At 45.1% G+C, this 20,826-nt stretch overlaps 2 protein-coding genes across 6 annotated transcripts in view; one reads left to right on the top strand and one right to left on the bottom strand.

Moving 5' to 3' along the window:
- Positions 1 to 9,292, bottom strand: part of CENPK (centromere protein K) — a 1,342,106-nt gene extending 1,332,814 nt beyond the window's left edge. For all 4 annotated transcript variants that reach the window (XR_011280634.1, XM_069627356.1, XM_069627355.1 and 1 more), the window contains exon 1: positions 9,175 to 9,292. Coding sequence is in view for 3 of the 4 variants with exons in the window: in XM_069627356.1 (XP_069483457.1) it covers positions 9,175 to 9,177 (3 nt within the window). In the remaining variant the exon portion in view is untranslated. The remainder of the gene's footprint in view (positions 1 to 9,174) is intronic.
- A 60-nt stretch (positions 9,293 to 9,352) lies between these two features.
- The window catches only part of PPWD1 (peptidylprolyl isomerase domain and WD repeat containing 1), a 537,697-nt gene continuing 526,223 nt past the window's right edge, over positions 9,353 to 20,826 (top strand). The window contains exon 1 of one of the 2 annotated variants that reach the window (XM_069627353.1): positions 9,353 to 16,876. In XM_069627353.1, coding sequence (XP_069483454.1) covers positions 9,397 to 16,876 — 7,480 coding nt within the window. In that variant the 5' untranslated portion in view covers positions 9,353 to 9,396. The remainder of the gene's footprint in view (positions 16,877 to 20,826) is intronic. The other variant, XM_069627352.1, reaches the window with a different exon arrangement.

The raw sequence follows: 20,826 nt of genomic DNA on the forward strand, positions 1-20,826 counted from the left end.
ATTATTTAGTCTTACTCTTGCCTTATTATTCTTATAGATCATTTGACATGCATATATTAGATGGTCCGGCATGCCCATTTTTTGCAGTTTACTCCATAACAGGGATCTATCTATGGTATCGAAGGCTGATAATAATAATAATGATATATACAGAGGTAAGACCTTCTTAGAGTTTGCCTCCTCTATCATCAGATTTGTAATTGGGGTGTTCAAATTTGTCAAGCACCCCTTTCTAAATCCAGTTTGAAATGGACAGTATATATTATTGTTGGATATCCACAAGCTCATTTCTTTAAGAATCATGGTAGAGAAAACCTTACTAGTGACATCTGTCAGTGCCAATAGGCGATAATTCTCTGGGAGGAGTCTGGAGCCCTCACTAAATACAGGAATAATATGGGATGTCCTCCACGATTCTGTAACCAGCCCGGTAGATGTTATTTTTCAAAATAATGTCAAAAACATATCTGCCCAAAAATCAGGGTTATTCTTAATGATCATGTTGCAGAGGCCGACCGGGCCAGGTGCCCTAGGCGACTTCATTCTTTTAATAATAGCCTATATATCCTCCAACTTGAAGTTTAGTTCAGGCAAAGATCTTAGCTCTAAGGGGAAATCTTTACCAACAAATTTATTTAGGATAAAAGCTTTCCAACTCTCTTCATCAATATTGCAGATAAGTGTCTCATGGTTACCTCCAGTCACTGTTTTATATTTGGCCCACATTTTCTTGGAGTCCCCATCAAGCAGGATTCTAATCATACTTTTCCATATTACATTATTTTCAGAACCGCTTTCACCAATTACGGTATCTATTTCTTATTTTCCCCTTTCTAATCTGGGTTCCTAAAAATTCAGATTCATATACTCTATATCTCCGATTGCCTGAGCCTTCTTTTTCTTTTCAAATGCAACAATCTTATCATATGGTTTTTCGTATTCACCCCAGATTTCATAGCGGACATCTTACCCATTGGCATAAAGCCATGCATATACCAAGTAAATACACCTTACTATCTGCTCCGCTGTCTCAGTGTATTTGTATTAAATTCCAGAGCCTCTACTCCATTTTGCCCACTTTTAAAAAATGTTATCCGAACACCCCAGTCTGTTTCCAGCAATATTCACTTCCACTCCCCCTACCCTATCACTAAAATCGCATTTTAGTAGCGCTCAGGGCCAGAATAGTACTAACAATGGCATGGTCACTAAATTCATTGAAACTAGTTTGAAAAGATAGAAATAAAGGGCAGATGTCACTATTTACAAATATATAGTCCAACGTGGAGAAGTAGCGGCCGTTAGACCATGTATGGGTCAGCGGTTTATCCACATTTCCTATACCATTCATCATTTTTCGGTTAATCTCCTCAAAATGGGTTCTCCACCTTTGATCTTTCAAGTTGTTTTTCCTCTGTCAATATAGCCATATTTGCAACAACTATTATCTATCCCAATTTTGGCCTTCGGGTCACCAGCTATTATTATATCAGCATTACTATCATCCGCATAGCCACTCGCAGCATATTCATATACACTTGAATCTCCAATGTATCATCACCGGGAGGGTCGTAGATTTTAATTGGTCATATTTTTTGTTGTTCCACACCCAGTTGGATTTCAACCCCCAATACATTTGGATTGGGGGACATCCAAACAGCATTCTTTGGAGGGACTATCATTGGCGCCTAAAATGACTAATCCTCCATACGGTCGCCTTTTTTGCCCTCTCCTGGCTACCCGACAGTAAGTAGTATAGCCATCAAAATAGGCCGGAGACATCGGCCATGTTTCCTGCAAAAACACAATAGATGCATTACATATCAAATCAATGGAGCCTGCATCCTGGAAAGGATTGCCATGCCCTCTAGTATTCCAACAGATTATTTAAATATCATCTCAGTTGTTGTTATTCATAGGGGGTAGGAATGAACAAAGCCACTCCCAGTGAGATCTTACATTGGAATCACCATTCAATCCAGAATTTGAAACACCCTTCAGGTCCCGTTTCCCCGTCTTCTATAGGTCATATTTAGTCATATTAATTGGTTTAAGCTTTTCTGATGTATCTACCATGCACTCACAATCTAAGTCATAGACGTGCATATCTAGCTCATCAGTGTATAATCGAATTAAACTTACACCTCTTTGGAATAACAATGGACTTTAGCAATCATGTCTGAGCATTGTTCAACAAATTCAAAGTCTTTACTCTTGATTAACCTCAAGGGCAAGAGATATCCAAGTATCTCCATCAAGAGGCTTCGGTTTATAGGTCTTTTTTTCCCTTTAGCAATTCCTCTAATGGTGAATATTTTCTGGGGGACATCATTTTTCTTTAGTGGATGTAGGGGAATCTTCGTATTCTTTCCAACTCCATTCTTACTAGACATATGCACCACCGATCTTAGCCTAGGGTCAATCATAGACTCATTATCTTTGCTCTCCACTGATTTACTGCTGCAGTTGAGGGACACTCTTGTGGATTCCATAGAACTTTCCAAGGAAACTTCTTCAACAGCTTGTGGGGGCATAGCTGTTTTTGCTTTTACCTTGGTCGATCCGAGTAGCCACTCAGTAAGGTTCCCTGATTGCATTGCCTTCCTATTTGCGCCGCCTTCTTTCCGGCCATTTTGGAGGAGCCCTGACTTTTAGCCCTCAGAGCCGCAGTTTCCATTTCCATCATGTCGTCTTTCGTCTGTGCTGTCTTCACAATGTTTTTTGCCAACTTGTCTTTCCGTCTCTTTTGTCTGTTTGTTAATTGGTCTCCATCCTCTTCTCCACTACCCATCAGGACTTCCACCTTTGTGGATTCCAAGTTCTCAAGCACTTTGTCCCTTGTCTCCTCAATTGGGTGGGTTCCAGATGGTAGTTTCTGTGGATTAGAATTTAAGACAGCTCGTCCTTCCATATTATAGTTTCCAAGGCAAGGCAGCATCGTGGCATGTATTTGGACCCGTCCAGCTATGTTGTGCATTTGTTTTAGCATTATTTCTAATGCAAACCTTGTTGCCACATTATGCGCCTCAATAACTTTGAATTTATCATCGTACAGTCGTTCATCCTTAGCGTGGTTGTTATGTGAAATATCAATCAACTGGTCGTCGCTAGTACTAATGGGAGTTTCATCAATTAGACCAGTTAGACGTGGAGAGCAGGACAGCCTTGTTGTCAGAATCTGGCCGTTCGGACTGTTATTTATTTGAGAGTTTCTACCAACAACATGATTCTTGTTACTTATTTGAAGAGAGTTCACACTGCAGCTTTTTCTAATTGATTTGTCTCTCTAAACTATAGCAGAGGTTTAGCAGGGAATTGTTGTCCAATTCAGCCGTAGTGCAGGCTCTCTCTTCAGCAAAGCCCACTAGGTCCTGTGGTTCTTCAAGAAATTCTATTGTTTCACCTGGGCCAGAGAAGTAATTAGTGATTTTTGATGTTGTGCTATTAGTCACTGCTTCTTCTGCCGTCTGGGCTTGCTTTAGCACTCCCTTTGTTTTGCCACCTGTTTTTTGTTTATTCCGAAGTTTCATCTTGTCAGGGCCGCACAGATGTACACAGGCTCCAACTATTCCAGCAGAGGATGTTGCAGCTGATTGAACAAGCTCTCTGTGTCTCACTCACACAAACAACGTAGATAGGCTCAAAAGGCATATAAGCCTGCAGTCACTTTACCTAAATTGCTTTTTTTTTTTATAAAATACTTTTAAATACTTTGTTTTTCTCTCCGTCACAGTTTAGGAAGTAGGAGAATATTTCTGCATGTCGGAACAGACAGTTGCACGCTCCGAGCAGATGAGGCTCAAAGGATGTACGCCCACAGTCACCTGACCTGAGCGCAAACTCGCTCCAGAAAAAAACAACAAAAATGTCAATATTGTAGTTAAAAATTACCACAGACCATCAGTAATGCCGTTCGCCGATCGCGTCGCCTGCTATATTGGTAGGACACTGCCGCAATAGAATGCTGCTAGAACATTCAGCGAATACAGGAAATGTTGAATGTTCTGCCAGAATTATTGCTGTACACTGGAGAACAATATTAAAAAGTGTTTTGCTTACTTGTGTGGGTAGATTCCATTATGACCATCATGCTCGATTGCAGCTCAACAGCCGCACATAGCCAAACACTTCCGCAACGCTTTAGCGTAGCGCCTCGTATTTAAGCCCCAGCCTTCTTACAGGGGCGTAATAGATTTTCCCCAGCCTCAGATACAAAGAATGTTTCTTAGCACAAGCACAGCGTTCTGGGCGGCAGGAGTACAAACACTTTCCGATTCATATCAAAAAGAGCCAAGTAAAATAACAGATCAAGACAAAGGAGAAACCTGAGAATAAACTGCATTTTATGAAAAGATATTCAGAAGTAGAGAAATGGATAATCAACATTGATAAACTATTTAGGATACTTAGGAATAGACCAGAAGGAAAGAATAATTATTGGATAAAATCCTCAGGGTGAGAGAGACGGATCCACTGCATTAGAAGAAAACAAAATAAGAAAGAAAACTTTAAAAACAGTAATGTATGAACTAATAAAAGTGATCACTAAGGATTACCTGAAAGATTATCTATTGAAAAGTGTCTGAACTATAGCCCAACAAATCTCAGGAGAAGAGAGACATTCCCAGTGTTTTGAGTGTTAAGTATAGTGGTAGGGTCAGATAGGTTTGAGCCGGACAGTTATCATTTATGAACTTCACTGATGAGCACCTTAGCTAGTTTTGTTGGGCAGGGATGCCCTGTAGAATAGGGACAGACAGCCCTTATTAATATTCTTTAATAAATAGCCAGTGAAACGTCTACCCAGAGTACATGTCCTTCTTCTGGCCTACCACAGTCCTAACAATTTCACCCACATCTGCAACACCTAGTATCAATTATCATACTTGATTGTGTTACACAGACTGCATGCGTCAATACTCGTAACAGATTCTGCACCCTCGGGTGACATATTGGATCAAATGATAATATATGCTGCAGAGCCTTAGTTGTTTCCCAGAAACACTGATCTACCGGTTTGACACCTTGCCAAGCACCATATTCTCTTCTTATAATAGTCTAGTTAAACTGTAATAACAAAAATGCACACCTGTCACCCTATCTGGGATACAAGTATGGTCCACGTATTTCCTTTATAGGCTACGACTCATTCATGTGCACAACAATGCAGCCTTAGTTAGCTACATGTATACGAATCTGCTCCTGCAAAAAGCTTGTTTGCACTGACACTTTAAGCCAAGTGCCTGTATCTCCATCTACGTCAAGACCTGGTATGCAATGTTCCCGTTACTTATAACAGGCAGTATACGAGGCATACACTGAATAAGCATCCACAAATGAACCGTCCAGCAATGAATCTTATTCAAGAAAGACAGGCTCCCTTTTTTAATGCATGTAGGTGTTCATGGGTGGGGTGTGTGCTTGCTGGCCCGAGGACACCCTGAAGGGACAATCACACCCTGTGAAGTAGATAAGCCTTCTCTAGCTCTGTGTAGCTTGGTTCGATCAACACCCCAGTACACTACAACCCCACAGTTTATCACTGCAAAAGCCATCCGAAAATCAACTATGGTTTGGAAACGATTTTATGGGGGAACTGGTCTGAAGAAGAGGGAATAGAGGCAGGTTTATGGCGAAGTGTCCTTCGCTTATCGAACTGTGTAGCTAGGGCAGTGATTCATTAGGAGTTAGGATTCATTTAATTACATGCGCATCTTACTTGGAGTGCTTTGGTATTGCTTGGAACGATTTTAAGTCCTCCTAAGGGTTTGCTGTATTATGACTTACAGGAAGTCCTAACCATGCGACATAATGTGGTTATGATGCAGTGGTGTAAAATACACCACTCTCCAACAGCCACCCCCACTCTAGGGGAATTGTACCGTCCCTACCCATTTGGGGTATAGAATAGTACTTAAACAAAAGGAAATCTTTACTAAATGTGCCAATTACGGCCAAACATGGCAAGAGCTAGAAGCTGGTCATGAAAAAATAGACCATCACTCAATTTTAAGTCGTATTAAAAATCCCAAAAGTATCAATTTTATTAAAAAAATTAATGACACAAAAACTGTTAGTATTAAAAAGACATAAAATCATGGTAAAAGCCAATAACAGTACATGCATATATTCTGCAACTGTATTGTACAATTCTACATATCACACAAACTCATGAAAACAAGATGGTATTTTTATACATTGCGTTAAATCCTGAATATGAAAAATATAATGAAGTATTGAAGATTATAGAACGCATTCATGAAATGCTGGTTCTGAATCCTGTCAAAGTGAAAATGAAGCTCTGGGTTTAGGATTGGACCACCACACGAGAGAAGAGGGTAAAACTTAGATTGTATCAAGATCTACTATTAGAACATAGACAACGGGGCTGCTTGCCAGCCTATTTAAAATGTTTCCCAAATGTGAATTGGAGATACCAGTTCCTACTTCTGAGGCTGAATTTAATCTTTACTTGAGAAATTGCACAAATCAGGAACATTGAAGAGTGCCACCATGCTCTGTGTAGATTTTGCAAAAACTCTGCTTCAATAGAATAATTGAAACATATTTTCTGTGGCTGTCCTGAACTAAGGGAAAAGCGACATTTGTTTTTAAAAAAGAGTAATGAATGATTTTAGATTGGTGGACGAAGAAGTTTTTTGGGCTAGGATCATTAACGGCACTTCTAATTCGATAATAATTGGAGCTCTGAAAATGCTAAGAGATTGTGGCTCAATCATTATATAAAGATACTTTTAATAGGGAATCTATGAGAAACATTTACTATATAACAATTTAGAAATGTTATTGTTGTGCGTATCTAAAATGTATTTTAATTCCGTTTTATTGGGATTAATTGATCTGCAATATCTATTATTATTGAAATGTGTTATTCTTAACAGGTTTTCACAGCGAGAATGACTGTAGGGACTCGTCAGAATAATTAATTGGATAGGGTTGTAATTTTGTTTAACTTGTTGTGAAAGGCTATTCTTTCAACTAAATAAAAGTGTTAATCACAATTATCACCTAGAAAGGATAGGCCGAAAACGTAGATAAAGGTTAAATACTTGTTTGACAATCCACGTTTCTTTTGAGAACCATGAAACCCTAGGCAGAGGGATGATGCACCCGGCTCTGTGCTACAGCTTGAACATCCTACTGACATAGTTAGGCCATATTCTGGAAACTGGGATAAAGAGCACCATGCTGTGCCTGTGACTGCTCTGTGCGTACATGGGCAGCCTTCCCATTCCTTGAGACTGCCCGAGTGTTTTGTGCCAAGATTAATTACTTTAAAGAGAAGAACTTTCGAATGAAAATCAGTACCAAGTAGAGGGGCAAAAATACAGCCAATTCGAGATTGCAGCATTGTTGGATTGTGCATTCTATTCCCCTACGCTTTGTCTCAGTGTGAGCATAATTCTCTTCATCTTCCTGCAATTGCTAGACCTCTTTTAAGCTAATGGATGGTGTACTCTTCTTTGCACGGCAGTTTGAGAAACCATTACTCCACGTTTTCACTTTACTGCGCCTCATCTCATTAGCCTTCCTGTATAGAATATACGGTTGGGTTTCATACTTTCTGAAACCTAAGTTATGGAGCTCTCACATCAGCAAAGGGGGGGGAGGGAGGGAGTTCCTTTTTGGCTGTGTGTGCCATGTAAAAGGCATTTGGGGCCAGTTGAGAGACTGAGGTAGAATACTCAGAGAGGCAAACAGGAATTCTGACACCTGCTGCGATTGCCTGACAAGCACTGCTCTTTGCCCAACAGGTGTTGAACTGATGGGCAAAAGCCACAGCATGATTTTTGGGTACCGGATATGAGCCAGTTAAAGTGAGGTATGAGAAGACTCCCGGCCTGTCAACTTCTGAGGTAAGGAAGTTGAAATGAGCATCTATGGTTTTCATATGTTGGGCACCTCTTTAGCTGAACCACAAATATCATGCCTGCCGGAACGACTCCCTTATTATAACTTGAAATATTTTGATATCAGTTTAATTCCATGCTATGGATTTCATACGCAACTTCTTAATTGTACCCATCGCTACACTGTGTCTGGCGTACTTTGAACCTTAAACTAGATACATCAGCTAATTACTCAGGCCTAAAAATGCTTCTACTTTTGGCAACTGTTGACATAAAACCTATGTGACATTAACTCTGTTTGGAAATTTAAGTGAAGGGGCATTAGGATGTAGCTGCAGACAGTTAATTCAAAATAATAAGGACCAACTTAAGGTTGAATCACATCATACTGTCTGAAGTACATTACAAGAATTCAAAATGCTAGCAGGTAAAAATCAGGATCTGTAACACACCATCTGCAGGCTCCACATATTTTGTAAACATACGTGTGAATTATCAAGGGGGATGTTAGGTGAGAAAAATCAGCAGTAATTTGTCAATATTATTGATGGTTTTGGAATTCAAAATTCCCTCCACAGAAGTTACGTTACCTGGTATTATTTTTGTGTGGGACAAGAGAAAACATGCTATACCGCCAACCAGGTACATTTAACTGAAATGGCCCATTTACTCAAACGCTCTGGCAGTGTTTTGCTGTGACTGTATATTATTATTATTATTATCGGACATCACTTCCTCTGGTGTTGCCCATCCCGTATGCTAATGTAGTCCTCCGATTATTTTTTTCAAAACGTGTACCGTGATTAATATCCCTTAAATGTGTGCATATGGCTGCATGCATTAAGGGTCAGACTGCACTCTCGTGCAGTGACTGAAATGGAGAAACATACGTTCAGGTACTCACTATACCAGAGCACCTGCTTACAGTTGGGGAGTGCAGGTAACCCCTCCTTTGGAAGTAATGGCTTCCTGTCGAGACGTACCCTACTATCACTATCTATTTCCACTAAAAGAGGTGCAGGTACTCAGGGCCGGCAAGTACCTGCCCATTTAAAATACTGCTCTCGCGAGTGTTTAGTGGTGTGAATTGTACAATGTTCTCTAATGCGCCCTACTGCACACCGTAATGTGCAACGATCCCTGCCGTATAAGGTCGAAGCACTGGTTAGGGTTCGCGGTGTAAACTGGCAGAGAAGGGTGACACGGATACATTTTAGTGCTTGATTCAATAAAGTCAACAATTAACTTAAACCGTTTTGGGAAGGGGGTTTAGATTTGCCGTGGCCATTGAAGTGATACATACCATGATCGCTTCAGGATGGCGCGCCTACGAAGTCCCAGCAAAGCACTGGTTGACCGCTGCTTCCCCCCCTACCCCCGCCTCTTTCCCGTCCTTCTTTACCCTGTTGCTGTCGGTTCTCTACTGGCAAAAACAGCGCGCGGGGCCCTGGTTGGTTGTGCTGAACGTCGCTAGGCTATGACGTCAGTTCCATGGTCGGGCCTGTGACGCATTGGTGTAGTGAGCATGGCGTCCGGCGGCTCCAGGCAGAGGAAGACCCGCTGGGATGACAGCCGTGGGAGACAACAGGACGAGCCCACAGTACCTGCACCGCCGCCGCCTCCTGAACCCGGAGGCGGGGAGAGTACCCTCAACAATACCGACTGCGGCCGGGAACCGAACGATGGCCGAGGGGCAGCAGACACCAGAGAGCAGCAAGATGAAAATAGAACATCACTGGATCAACATGTTCATGCACCGGCATCTCATGAGCTCTGGGGACAAAAGGAGGAGAGCAAAGCATCACAGGAGCCTTGGGGGCATCAGGAGGAGAACAAAACGTCACAGTCTTGGGGACAGCAAGGGGATAATGCACCCCATGATCCTTGGGGACAGCAGGGAGACAACAAGACACCCCATGATCTTTGGGGGCAGCCACAGCAAGGAGAAAACAGGGTATCACAGGAGCCCTGGAGCCAACAAAATGACAACATGCCGCCCCATGAGAACTGTGGACAGCAGGAGGAGACCATGACATCCCAGGAACCCTGGGTGCAGCAGGGGGAAAACAGGACATCACAGGAACCCTGGGTGCAACCGGGGGAGACCAGACCTCCACAGGAGCCGTGGATGCCGCCAGGGGTAGAGCCCTGGGCCCCTCCTGGGGTAGGAAGGGGAGCAGCAGAGGCCTGGGCCCCGCCAGGGGTGGGCGGAGGGCCAACAGAGCCTTGGGTAACGGCTGGTTTGGGCAGTGGAGTTGTAGAGGCATGGGCCCCTCCTGGAGCCAGTGGAATAGCAGAACCCTGGGCGCCACCTGCTGTAGGTAGGGGAACAGCAGAACCCTGGCTACCGCCTGGGGTTGGAAGAGGAGTAATTGAGAACTGGCTCCCGCCTGGGGTGGCAAGAGGAGCAGCCGAGAGCTGGGTGCCGCCTGGGGTTGGCAGAGGAGCAGTCGAGACCTGGGTCCCACCTGGGGTGGGCAGAGGAGCAGCTGAGCCCTGGGTCCCACCTGGCGTTGGTAGAGGAGCAGCTGATCCCTGGTTTCCGCCAGGTGTGGGAAGGGGAGCAGCAGAGCCATGGGGCCCTCCTGGGATGGGAAGAGGTGCGATGGAGCAATGGGCCCCTCCTGGCGTGGGTAGGGGCGCAGCAGAGCCATGGGTCCCGCCTGGGATGGGGAGGGGAGCTGCGGCGCCGTGGCCCCCTCCTGGGATGGGAAGAGGAGCAACAGATATCTGGGTCCCGCCTGGGGTGGGCAGAGGAGCAGCAGATCCCTCTATGCAGCATCCAGACAGCAATGCCCCTGGGCATCCTGGCCAGGGTACTGTATCACAGCAACCTTGGGGGCAGCATGGCGAAAATAGGGCATTCCATGAGCAGCAGGGATGGCCATCGCAGGAGCCATGGAGCCAACATGGAGATAACCTAGCCATCCAGGAGCAGCATGGGTGGGCATCTCAGGAGCACTGGGGACATGAGGAGGAGAACAAATGGAGGGCATCTCAGGATTCCTGGGGGCAGCAATGGCGGGGAAGGGGATCACGGGAGCCTTGGGGGAAGCAGTGGGAAGGCAGAGACCATGGATCTCAAAAACAATGGAAGCAGCAAGGAGACGGTAGAGAAAGAGGATCTCATGGGCCCTGGGGTAATCAGGTAGATGGCAGAGGAAGGCGTTCTCGTGCTCCCTGGGGACATCAGGGGGAGGGTAGAGATAGGGGATCTCGTGCACCCTGGGGTCAAAGGGGGGATCGGGGTGATAACAGAGGAAGGGGATCACATGTCCCATGGGGGCATCATGGGGAAGGTAGAGGAAGGGGGTCACGTGCACCTTGGGGGCAACAGAACAGAGGGTCGCAGGATTCTTGGCGGCAGCAAGGCGAACCTAGAGATAGGGGATCACAAAAACCTTGGGGGCATCCAGGGGAGAACAGAGATGGGCACGCTCATGAGCAATGGGTCCAGCAATGGGATGGCAGAGAGAGAGGCTCACGTGATTCCTGGGGGCAGCAAGAGAGAGGGTCACAGGATAACTGGAAACGGCAGGGGGAGGGAAGTGAGGGGGGACCAGCCACTCCATGGGGTCAGCAGGGTGAGGACAAAGGAAAGGGAACGACAGAGCAATGGGGGAATCAGACCGTCAGTGGAGAGGGGGGTGGAGGCGTACCCAGGGAGCAACCAACCGAGGTAAGCGAGGGCGAAATTCCAGGGCCTTGGGGCCAGCAGGGCGGGGAGATAGTATTTCCTGAGCACATCATCCAGCCAGAGGCAAACAGGCATGGCCAGTCCCAGGAACTTATGGGGTTTCATGGAGTGGCCATAGAAGGAGCAACAGAGGAGACCTTGAGGCAGCAGGTATGTGGCAGAGCGGGATTAAAGGACCCTGAGTCACAACAGCAAGATGTCTCTGTGCATGAATTGCAGGAGCATGAGAGATCCCAAAAGGAGAGCATGGAGGTATTATCACAGGAGCCTGGTGTTCAGCGTCAGGATGACGCAGAGAAAAAATTGGATGATTTAGCATGGAAGCAAATAGAAGTCAGACAAAGTGGCTCACAGGAGCCTGTGGAGCTGCAAGACGGAATGGGTGGGTTATTTCAGATTAACGCGCCATACCAGATGGAAAGCACCGAAATGGTATCTGGGGAACCTGTGAAGCTGGATGAAGAGATGCGAACAAAGGGTTTGGAGGAATCGGTGGGGCAGGTGGACACTAAAGATTTATCCGTGGAGCATGAAAAGGTAAAATCGAGGGCATCTGAGGAGACTGTGTGGGAGCAGAAAGACAGTGAGAGGATATCTACAGAGCCTTTGTGTCAGCATGATGATGTAAGAAAGAAGGAATCTGTGGAGCCCATAGAACACCACGAGCAGGATAGCGACAAGGGATCGGAGATGCCCACAGGACAGGAGGGCAGTGGCAGAGAAATATTCTTAGAAGAGCCTGTGAACCCATATGAGCAATGCATAGAGAGTGGATCAACAGCGTTTAAAGGGCAGCCTGGAGAAAGTGTAGAAGAGCCTGTGCCCCATGTTGACTGGTACAGAGAGTCTGGGTCCGAGGTACCCATGGATCAGCATGGGGTGGATCAAGATGTGCTGTCAAAGGAGTCTACAGAGCTGCATAAAATGTTGAGCGAATGTGTATCTCATGGGCCTGTAGGGCAGCAGGTGGTGAACCGCGAAACTTCATCAATTGAGCCAGTGGGATGGCAGGCGATGGACAGAGATATGAGATCAACGGAGCCTGCAGAGCAGCATGACACATTCAGGGAAAGAGGATCAGATGTGCCTTTGGGACAGCAGGGGGTGAGTAGTGAGACTGTATCAATTGAACCTATGGGATGGCAGGGGATGCATGCCACATTCAGGGAAAGAGGATCAGAGGTGCCTGTGGGGGATCACGGGGTGAGTAGAGAGACTGTATCAATTGAATCAGTGGGATGGCAGGGGGTGGACAGAGATATGAGATCAACAGAGCCTGCTGAGCAGCATGAGGCGTTCAAGGAAAGAGGATCAGATGTGCCTTTGGGGCAGGAGAGGGTGAGCAGAGAGATTGTATCAAATGAACCTGTGGGATGGCAGGGGATGGAAAGAGATATAAGATCAGCAGAGCCTGCTGAGCAGTATGAGGCATCCTGGGAAAGAGGATCAGATGTGCCTGTGGAGCAGCAGGGAGTGGACACTGCTGGGCATTCACATGAGCAATTGTTTCAAAATGTATGCAGAGGCAGTGAATTTAAGCAGCCTTTAGTGCAGCATGAAGAGGGCAGGAAGAATGAATCTGCAGAGCCTTTGGAGCAGTATAAGGAATATAAAGGGCATAGTTTGGCCGATCACAGTATGCAGCATGAGAAAGACCTGGTGGTATTATCACTGGAACCCATGGCAAAGCAGAGGGAGGACAAAGAAGGATTATCATGGGAGGGACAAAAGATGTTCTCAGAGGAAACTGTGGGGAGTGATGTAAAGGACGTTTCACTGGAGACTGTAGTGCAGCAGGTGGAGGGCTTGAAGTACTCTGAAGAGGGTGATAAGCAGCCAGAGGAATGCAATGTGAGGACAATTTCCACCTCCACCGGGCCGCACGAAGAGATCGAGCATTGGGACAAAAGCAAGAAAGCCGTCTCGGAGGAGGAGTTTGTTGAAGCAATTATTCCTTGTATAAAAGAGAAGGTGGAGGATGGCGAGGCTGGGATTGGAGCAGAGACCCAGAGACTGATGACAAAAGCACATGAGTTGACCGGAACTAGCAAGGAAAAGCTGCACAGCAATAAAGAGAGGAGAGAGAAGCAGGATGATGAAGTAAATGTCAGAGAGTTGAAGGCAAAAGAATGCAGTACAGCAACCGAGCTAATTACTGAGCACAACATTCAGGAGCATCGAGGGGCCAATAGAGAGAGAAAGCATAGAAGTAGGGATAAAGGCAGGGCAGAAGAGGAAGTGTGTGGTGTTAGAGTAAAGGAAATCTCAGCATCGAAGGAAGAACATTATGGTGCAGGAGATGAGATGAAGCACAGAGTTGATGATCACAGGGAGAGAAGACGCAGTATTAAGGAGGTGGAAAAGACATTTGTGGAAGATGTTGATTGTGGCGGAGGGACGAAAGAGATCCGTGTTGAGGAAGGAGGAGCGTATGATGTAAAAGCTGAGATGAAGCACAGACGACAGAAAGGACACGAAGAGACTCGAGAGTCTCACAAAGAGAGGAAGCATAGCAAGAGGGAGAGTGAACAATCGTTTGGAGATGGGGATGATGGTAAGAGAATAAAGGATATGACTTTGGATGAGGAAGAGGAGTACGGGGCAAGAACAGAGATGAAACACAGACGGCAGAGATCCCACGAGGAGGAGCGGGGATCCTATGGAGAGAAGAGGCGCAGAGGCAGGGAAAAGGAAAGAACATTTGAGGACGAAGAATGTGAAGAAGGGATGAATCCCTGGGATTGTAGGAAGAACGATGGGGGTGCTGGAGAAGATGCAATGGGACAATGGAGTGGCGTTATAGAAGAGACTAGGGAGCTTGAGGATGATAGAAAAACATCTGAGATAAAGCGTTTGAGTAGTAAGAGGAAGGAACGAAAAAGAGAGAAGGAGGAAGATGGGGGTCGGGAAAGGAAACACAAAGGCAAGGAAAGGAGGGAGAAGCATGAGGGGGAGGCTAGTGGAGAAAAAAAACATGGGAGCAGCAGGAAGAAGAGAAGACGAGAAAAATCCTGGGAGGAGGAGGAAGAAGAGGAGGAGGAAGATGATGGCATTCCAGAGAAAAAGCACAGAAGCAGGGATCGGAGGAGAGAAAAGCATCGAGTTGGTGAGGAGGATTGTGGAGAAGGAGATATGATGCACTGGGGAGAAGGGAAAAGAGAGGAGGGGGATATGGACCGAGAGCAGTGGGGTTACAGCCGAGAGGTGGGTGTACTTGATGAGGGAGCTGATATGACCGGAGAGATGATGTACTGGAGTGGCCGGGAAAGGGAGCATCATGATGGGGATATGGCTGAATTTGAATGGAAACATATGCACAGCAGAAAGGAGCGCAAGAGGGTCCAGGGTGAAGATGAGGCTGGAAGTGGGAGGAAACATTCTGGTGGCAGAGATAAGCATAGAAAGAGAGAGGAAGATGATGGGGGTGAAGACGGTGTGGGCGATATGAAGTCCAGTCGCAAAAGGGACAGGAAAAGGGAACACGAGGATGATATGGGTGGAGAAAGAAAGCACAGGAGTAGCAGGAAGAAACAGAGGAGGAGGGAAGAGGAGGAATGTAGGGGCTCTGTTTCAAAGCAGTGGAATGACAGTGAAAAGGAAAGGCTCAAGGAGGGGCTGCTGGATTTGGAGGAGGAAAATTGTGAGAGGGGGAAGCCCCATGGTGAGAGCCGAGAGAAGATGAACGAAGAGGATGATGGTGGAGGCCTAGAGTTAAAGCATGGTAGAAGTAGGCCAATGGACAAGAACAAGGAGGAAGATGAAGTGGAGAATTACTTGAGTGTCCTGGAACAAGAGCGAAATCGAGCAACGGCAGAGGTACTTCATCAAGGTGAGACTACTCAAGAAAGTGGAAGGGAGAAAGAAATGAAGCGGGAAAAGACACTGTATGAGCCGGATAAGGAAGTGGGGGGAGGCAAGCATGATGCTCTACAAGAAAAAGAAAACCATAAAGACGATGTTGCACAGAGCAGGCATGGTGTTTACATGGAGATAGAAAGAAATTACATGCAGGCGGCAGATGGAGAGGAGAAATTATACCATGATGGGGATAAGGAAAGGGAAAGGACTGAGCTCAGTGCTGAAGGAAGGAGACATATAAGGCACAGCCGGGAGAGTAGAAGAGAGATGCTGGTAACAGAAAATGTGTTTGAAGTAGCACACACACTGAACAGTGAAGAAATCAATGTAACTGTTCAAGGGAACATCATCAGAGAAGATGTTAAGCATGCAACTGGACTTGAGCAAAGAAGTTACCAACCAGAAGAGATTGTTGGAGTAGTAGAGCATGCACCTGAAATGGACATGAAGGGAATTGGTGAAGCGGAGAGGAAGCATGAATTTGAGAGCAGAGAGAGGAGAACACCATTGGATGGTGAAGACGAAGATGGGAAGGGACATGAATTTCTGGGTGGAAAGCTGAAGCATGGACATGGAATGGACAGGAAAGAAGAGCTGGAGGATGAAGGAGAGCAGCTGATGGATGCACCTGGAAGGGAAGAAAGCAACAGCATCCATATGAAAGACACAGGAAGAGATGAGATTTATGCCCCTGAGAGCAATGAAGGGAAGTATGTCCTTCTTATAGATGGAGAGGTAGAGCATGCAAGTGGAATAGAGGGGAAGCTTGAATCCATTGATGTTGATGGAGGGGGAGATACAAACTTTGAAACTGTCCTAGAACAAAATGTGTCTGGAGAGCAGCACCAGGAGGCTGATGGACCAGAAATCAAAGAAGTGGAGGGATTAAGGAAGCCATGGCTTTCACCTTCAATTGAAGAGGGTGGTAGCAGTGCGAATCCTGAAACGGAGAATAGGAGGGGTCAGCTGCTTTCTCCTTCCCCATTGAAGCATAATGACAACGTTGCGGATGGAGAAAAGAAACTAGAACTACTGCTACCTCTTGCTTCATTTTCTCATGATGGAAGTATCCGAGAGCGGGAAAGGCGGCGAGAACTGCTCCTGAAATCACTGGCCTCCTTCAAGGAGGGAGAGGCTGGGAGTGGAGACGGAGAGAGGGATATGAGTCTTCTTGTGCCCCCACTGCCTTCTAAGGAGAACAGTGGTGGCAGCGCAGGCATGGAGCTCGAGAAAATTGAGCTGCTCTCAACACCTCCGGTCAAGCAGGTTCTTAGTGTTGGTGGCAGAGTGCGGAAGAAGGACCTGCTATTTCCGCCTCCCTCTAAGGAAGAGAGTGTTGTCGGCAAAGAGGAGCGGCTGCCGTCTCCACCTCCTCCCAAGGAGGCTGATGGAGAAGAACGCTGGGTTGGCCCTCTCCCAACAGAAGCTTCGCAGACCAAGAAAAGAAAAGGTACCAGTCCATCCATCTTCCTTTTCAAGGTTTTATTTATTTTTAAATCTTAGATTAGTTGAACATGCTGGTGAATTGAATGTCTAGATGCTGCAACAGTCTCTTAATAGACTAGTGAAAAAAAAAATGTACATCTCATCTGGTGCCCCGAAGTGCAATGCTTATGGAAACTGTTTACTTTTATGTGTTAAAGTGGCAGAATTGTCTTCAATGGTAGCCATCATTTTAATAGTTGATCTGGATGAAGAAACCAATCTCATTCAGCCTTGAGATGGTTTGTCTCATTTGCATCTTGCTTATTTACTCATTCAATTTCTTAACTGAATTTTTTTTTTTTTTGGCAGTCTGTGTTTATCATTGCTCAAAATTGCATAATCTTCTACCCACCAGATGCTAGTTCTTGGTTAATGTGAGGACCTAGACAATGGTGACGGATCATGGGAGTTATAGTCCAAAACACCTGGAGAGCCACATCAGGCAGAGGTTGTAGACCCCTGCTCCATAATGACACAACTCTGCAACAGGGTTTTTTGAACATGCCATAGTCTCCTATTTATTTGTTGGTAGCGCCCGACCAGGAGGTATCCCGGCGCTAAAAGTACATTGTGATACAGTATAGTGTTACATGGTATCATAACAGAATGGTGGTTACATTGCGTCATAGGACAAGAGTCGGGAACAGAATAGGTAGGACAAATAGCAATACATTACAGGTATTTGTTAAACAGTAAGGTTTTAGCTTTCTAAAGAGTGTGGGAGCGATGGTAGTGAAGCAGGCGCCCCCGGTTCTTTGTCTGGCAAATCTGGATATGCTCAACGCGGAGGTGGTGGAAGAGCAGAGATTGTGTGTGTGTTGTTTCTTGGTGATATGGTTGGTGGGAGAGGGGGGCAGTGTTGTGAAGACAGCGGTGGGTAATGGTTAGGAGGTTGAACTGTGCTTTGTCTGTGCTGGTTGATAGTCTATTCAGCTTTGATGGTGTGCCTTCATACCTAAACCTAAAAATGATCCACAACAGTCTCTGCTCTTCTTTTTATCTGAGTAAGTGGGATAATTTGCATAGTGTACTCGGCCGCCAGGGTAGCCTCTTGGCGCTGGTCATCACTAGAGGCTCAAGTCTCAGTTTGAGAGGAAACATGTTCCACTCGCTGAGTTACAAAAAAGCAATAGTCCTGCTTCTTCGGAGTTGAGCATCAAAACCTTTGGACACCCAACAAAATTATATAGTCTGATTGCATGAATAGGTAATCCATGATTTGGTAATCTAAGATGGTACATGTAATACCATCCTTTTTACTTGGGGATTTAGGAAAAATGATTTACGGAAAGCTCCAGATGATCATGGTTTGGCTCTGTATATGACATTCTGATTGAAAGGTGGGTAGGATGACAGAACTTTCTTTCAGAGAAGATATGTTGTTCTTAGTCTAGGCTTCAAAGTATAATCCGTCTGTATTGGTCCATCTTTTCAAGTTACTCTGTATTGGTTAGCAGAGAGGCTTCTCCTTCTGTAATATCATACTGATGATATAATAACACTACGTATGTGTACCATTCTTAACGATCGAACATGTTTGCTTCAAGTTGGTTGATAGGACGGGCAGATAGCTACCCCCCGCTCCCCCAGGACTAGAGTTGCTTAGTCTTGTCTATGGCTGTTTGCGATCTATGTGACATACCCTATTTTGGTAAATTTGCACGCTTTTTGCGTTACGCACTGTTTAACGTTTTGGTGCAAAATGAAACCTAAATAAAAAAGGAGAGAAATGCAAAATTAAGTTGGCAGGGGGACCACAGCTAAGTATGTCGGAGACCTGAAGGGCACCCTCCAGCTGAGCATGAGGCGATGCAGAGCTTGAAATTGAGATTAAATAGGCAGGGGCTGTAAGCAGCTCCTGGGTATCCAGCAGTAACCACTCACCAGAAGCTACCACTTGGGAACTAGGAGCTAGTACTTGGCGTCGCCCAAATCTAATTTCCACATAAAATCCAAGCATATCATTGTATCCAGTATTTGTGACCCCATATGAAATGTCATATAGATGTGTGTTTATAGATTGTCTCAAATGAATTAAATTCACACAGTTGTGTTTGGTTGGCATCAGTTGGCCTGGGGAGCTAAACGTAGCTCCTCGTAACTTGTTTTTAAGCTAACCAGGCTCTTTTAAGCTATAAGACTGAGCTAAATAGCTCCCAGTCAATTTCGAACCCTAAGATGGCGAGTGAATCATACAATTAATTAGATTGTGCATTTGCTAGGTGTACTAACAGCCTAGATCTTGAAACTACTTTACTTATTTAAACCATGACCTAACTAGTAATCATGATCTGCATTGCTCAAATGGACTTGCAGGATGCATACTTGTGCACTGTCAACTGCACTGATGTCTTCACGGTGAGCATCCTGGTTGTGTGTGCATGTGTATGTTTGTGTTTCTTATTACGTAGATAAATGCAAACAAAGTGAGGTTTCACAGAAGTGACTCGGTTATTAAGGTAACGTATAACTTTGGCTGCTATTTTTGAAGGCCACGTGTCTGTTCATGAAATTTCCCATTGCAGCTGAAGCAGAAACTAAATTTACATGAAATTAAACAAATTAATGTAAGATGGTCCTGTACAGTGCACCTCTGCGAGGCCGGCAGCCTATTTGTACATGGCTTGTAAGAAAAGAGTAGACGTTTAAGTGCAGGCAGATGGAAAACCTGTAGTGTTGCATGCAGTCTGGAAGTACCAGAGTCCTGAATGCCTGTTTCGGTTTACGTGGTTTGTAGTTTTGAAATTTAAGAAGTAGATGATACGCTTGGAGACTGGTGATGGGGCGATGGAGATTGAACATTGGCCTGTTAATGTGCTATAGGTAGGCGCAAAATTGTTGTGTGCGTTGTGGTCTGTGTGTGTAGTGTAAAGCTGCTAGGTGAGGGTATTTGTAATTAACTAACATTCCTGTTATTGGGGCTTAATGCTAGATTTAATCCTTTAAATTCGAGTTTCCTGATCTGAAAGTGGTTTTCTTTTCTTATTATTGCCCATCAGGATGCATAGTTATTACTTTCAGGTTTCTGTTTGAAAATACTTGTGGGGTTGGAGTTGTACGGCTGATGGGCAAGATTAGGGGAGGCTGATCTGAGTGAGCCCCAGACCTCCTCCCAGCCCTTCTTTATTTTGTGGTGTTGTTTTTTGGGGGTGGGGGGTTTGAAGCATTGTGCGCAGTTATCCAAAACGATCCTATTGGGGAGTGGTGATCATTGCTCTGGTAAGTCTTTTAGGTTGAGGTCAATGGTTTGCTCTTTATGTTGTAAAATGTTCAAGCAGTTTGGTAGGTTCATGTGTTTGTTTGTTTCCGGTGGGTCTGAATCTCGGATGTTCATTGATTGGTTGGGATTGGTTTGGTTTTTGAGGATGCCATCCCTGCATTTCAGTTTTGTAGAATCCCGGGTTTTGTGGGACTTGTGAAGTCTCTGCTCTTCCTCTGTGAGGAATTCGGCATTCAATTCTAAAAGTTGGCCATCCTACATGAGAAGAAAGACCCGCCTTGACGTTTTTATTGAAACTTGATACTGCTACTAAGACTTTTTTTGGTCTGATTGTAGTGGATGCATTTCTTCTTGGTGGTTTCTTGTCCCTTACACGGTAGGAAGAAACCAATGCACACCTACTGTTTAGCAAAAAATCGCAAAAATATTTCAGCATAAGGTCAGGAAACTTGGATGTAGGAGAGAGGTAACACAACCCTGACATGGAGTTTAGAAAGAAATTAGAGAATTACGTCCTAGAATGGGGACACCCCTGTCCCCTACACACTTCATTACTGAACTAACAGCCAAAAGTAATCAAATGTAGACCTAAAAGATTAACTGCCTGAATCATGGAATTATTTGCGTGAAAAATGCAGATTTGCACGCCTTTCTGCCCGAAAATCCCCATACTTCAAATGGGAATTTTCAGGCAG

This window comes from Ambystoma mexicanum, chromosome 6p (assembly GCF_040938575.1).
Source record: "Ambystoma mexicanum isolate Mex_15411 chromosome 6p, UKY_AmexF1_1, whole genome shotgun sequence".
Lineage (NCBI taxonomy): Eukaryota > Metazoa > Chordata > Amphibia > Caudata > Ambystomatidae > Ambystoma > Ambystoma mexicanum.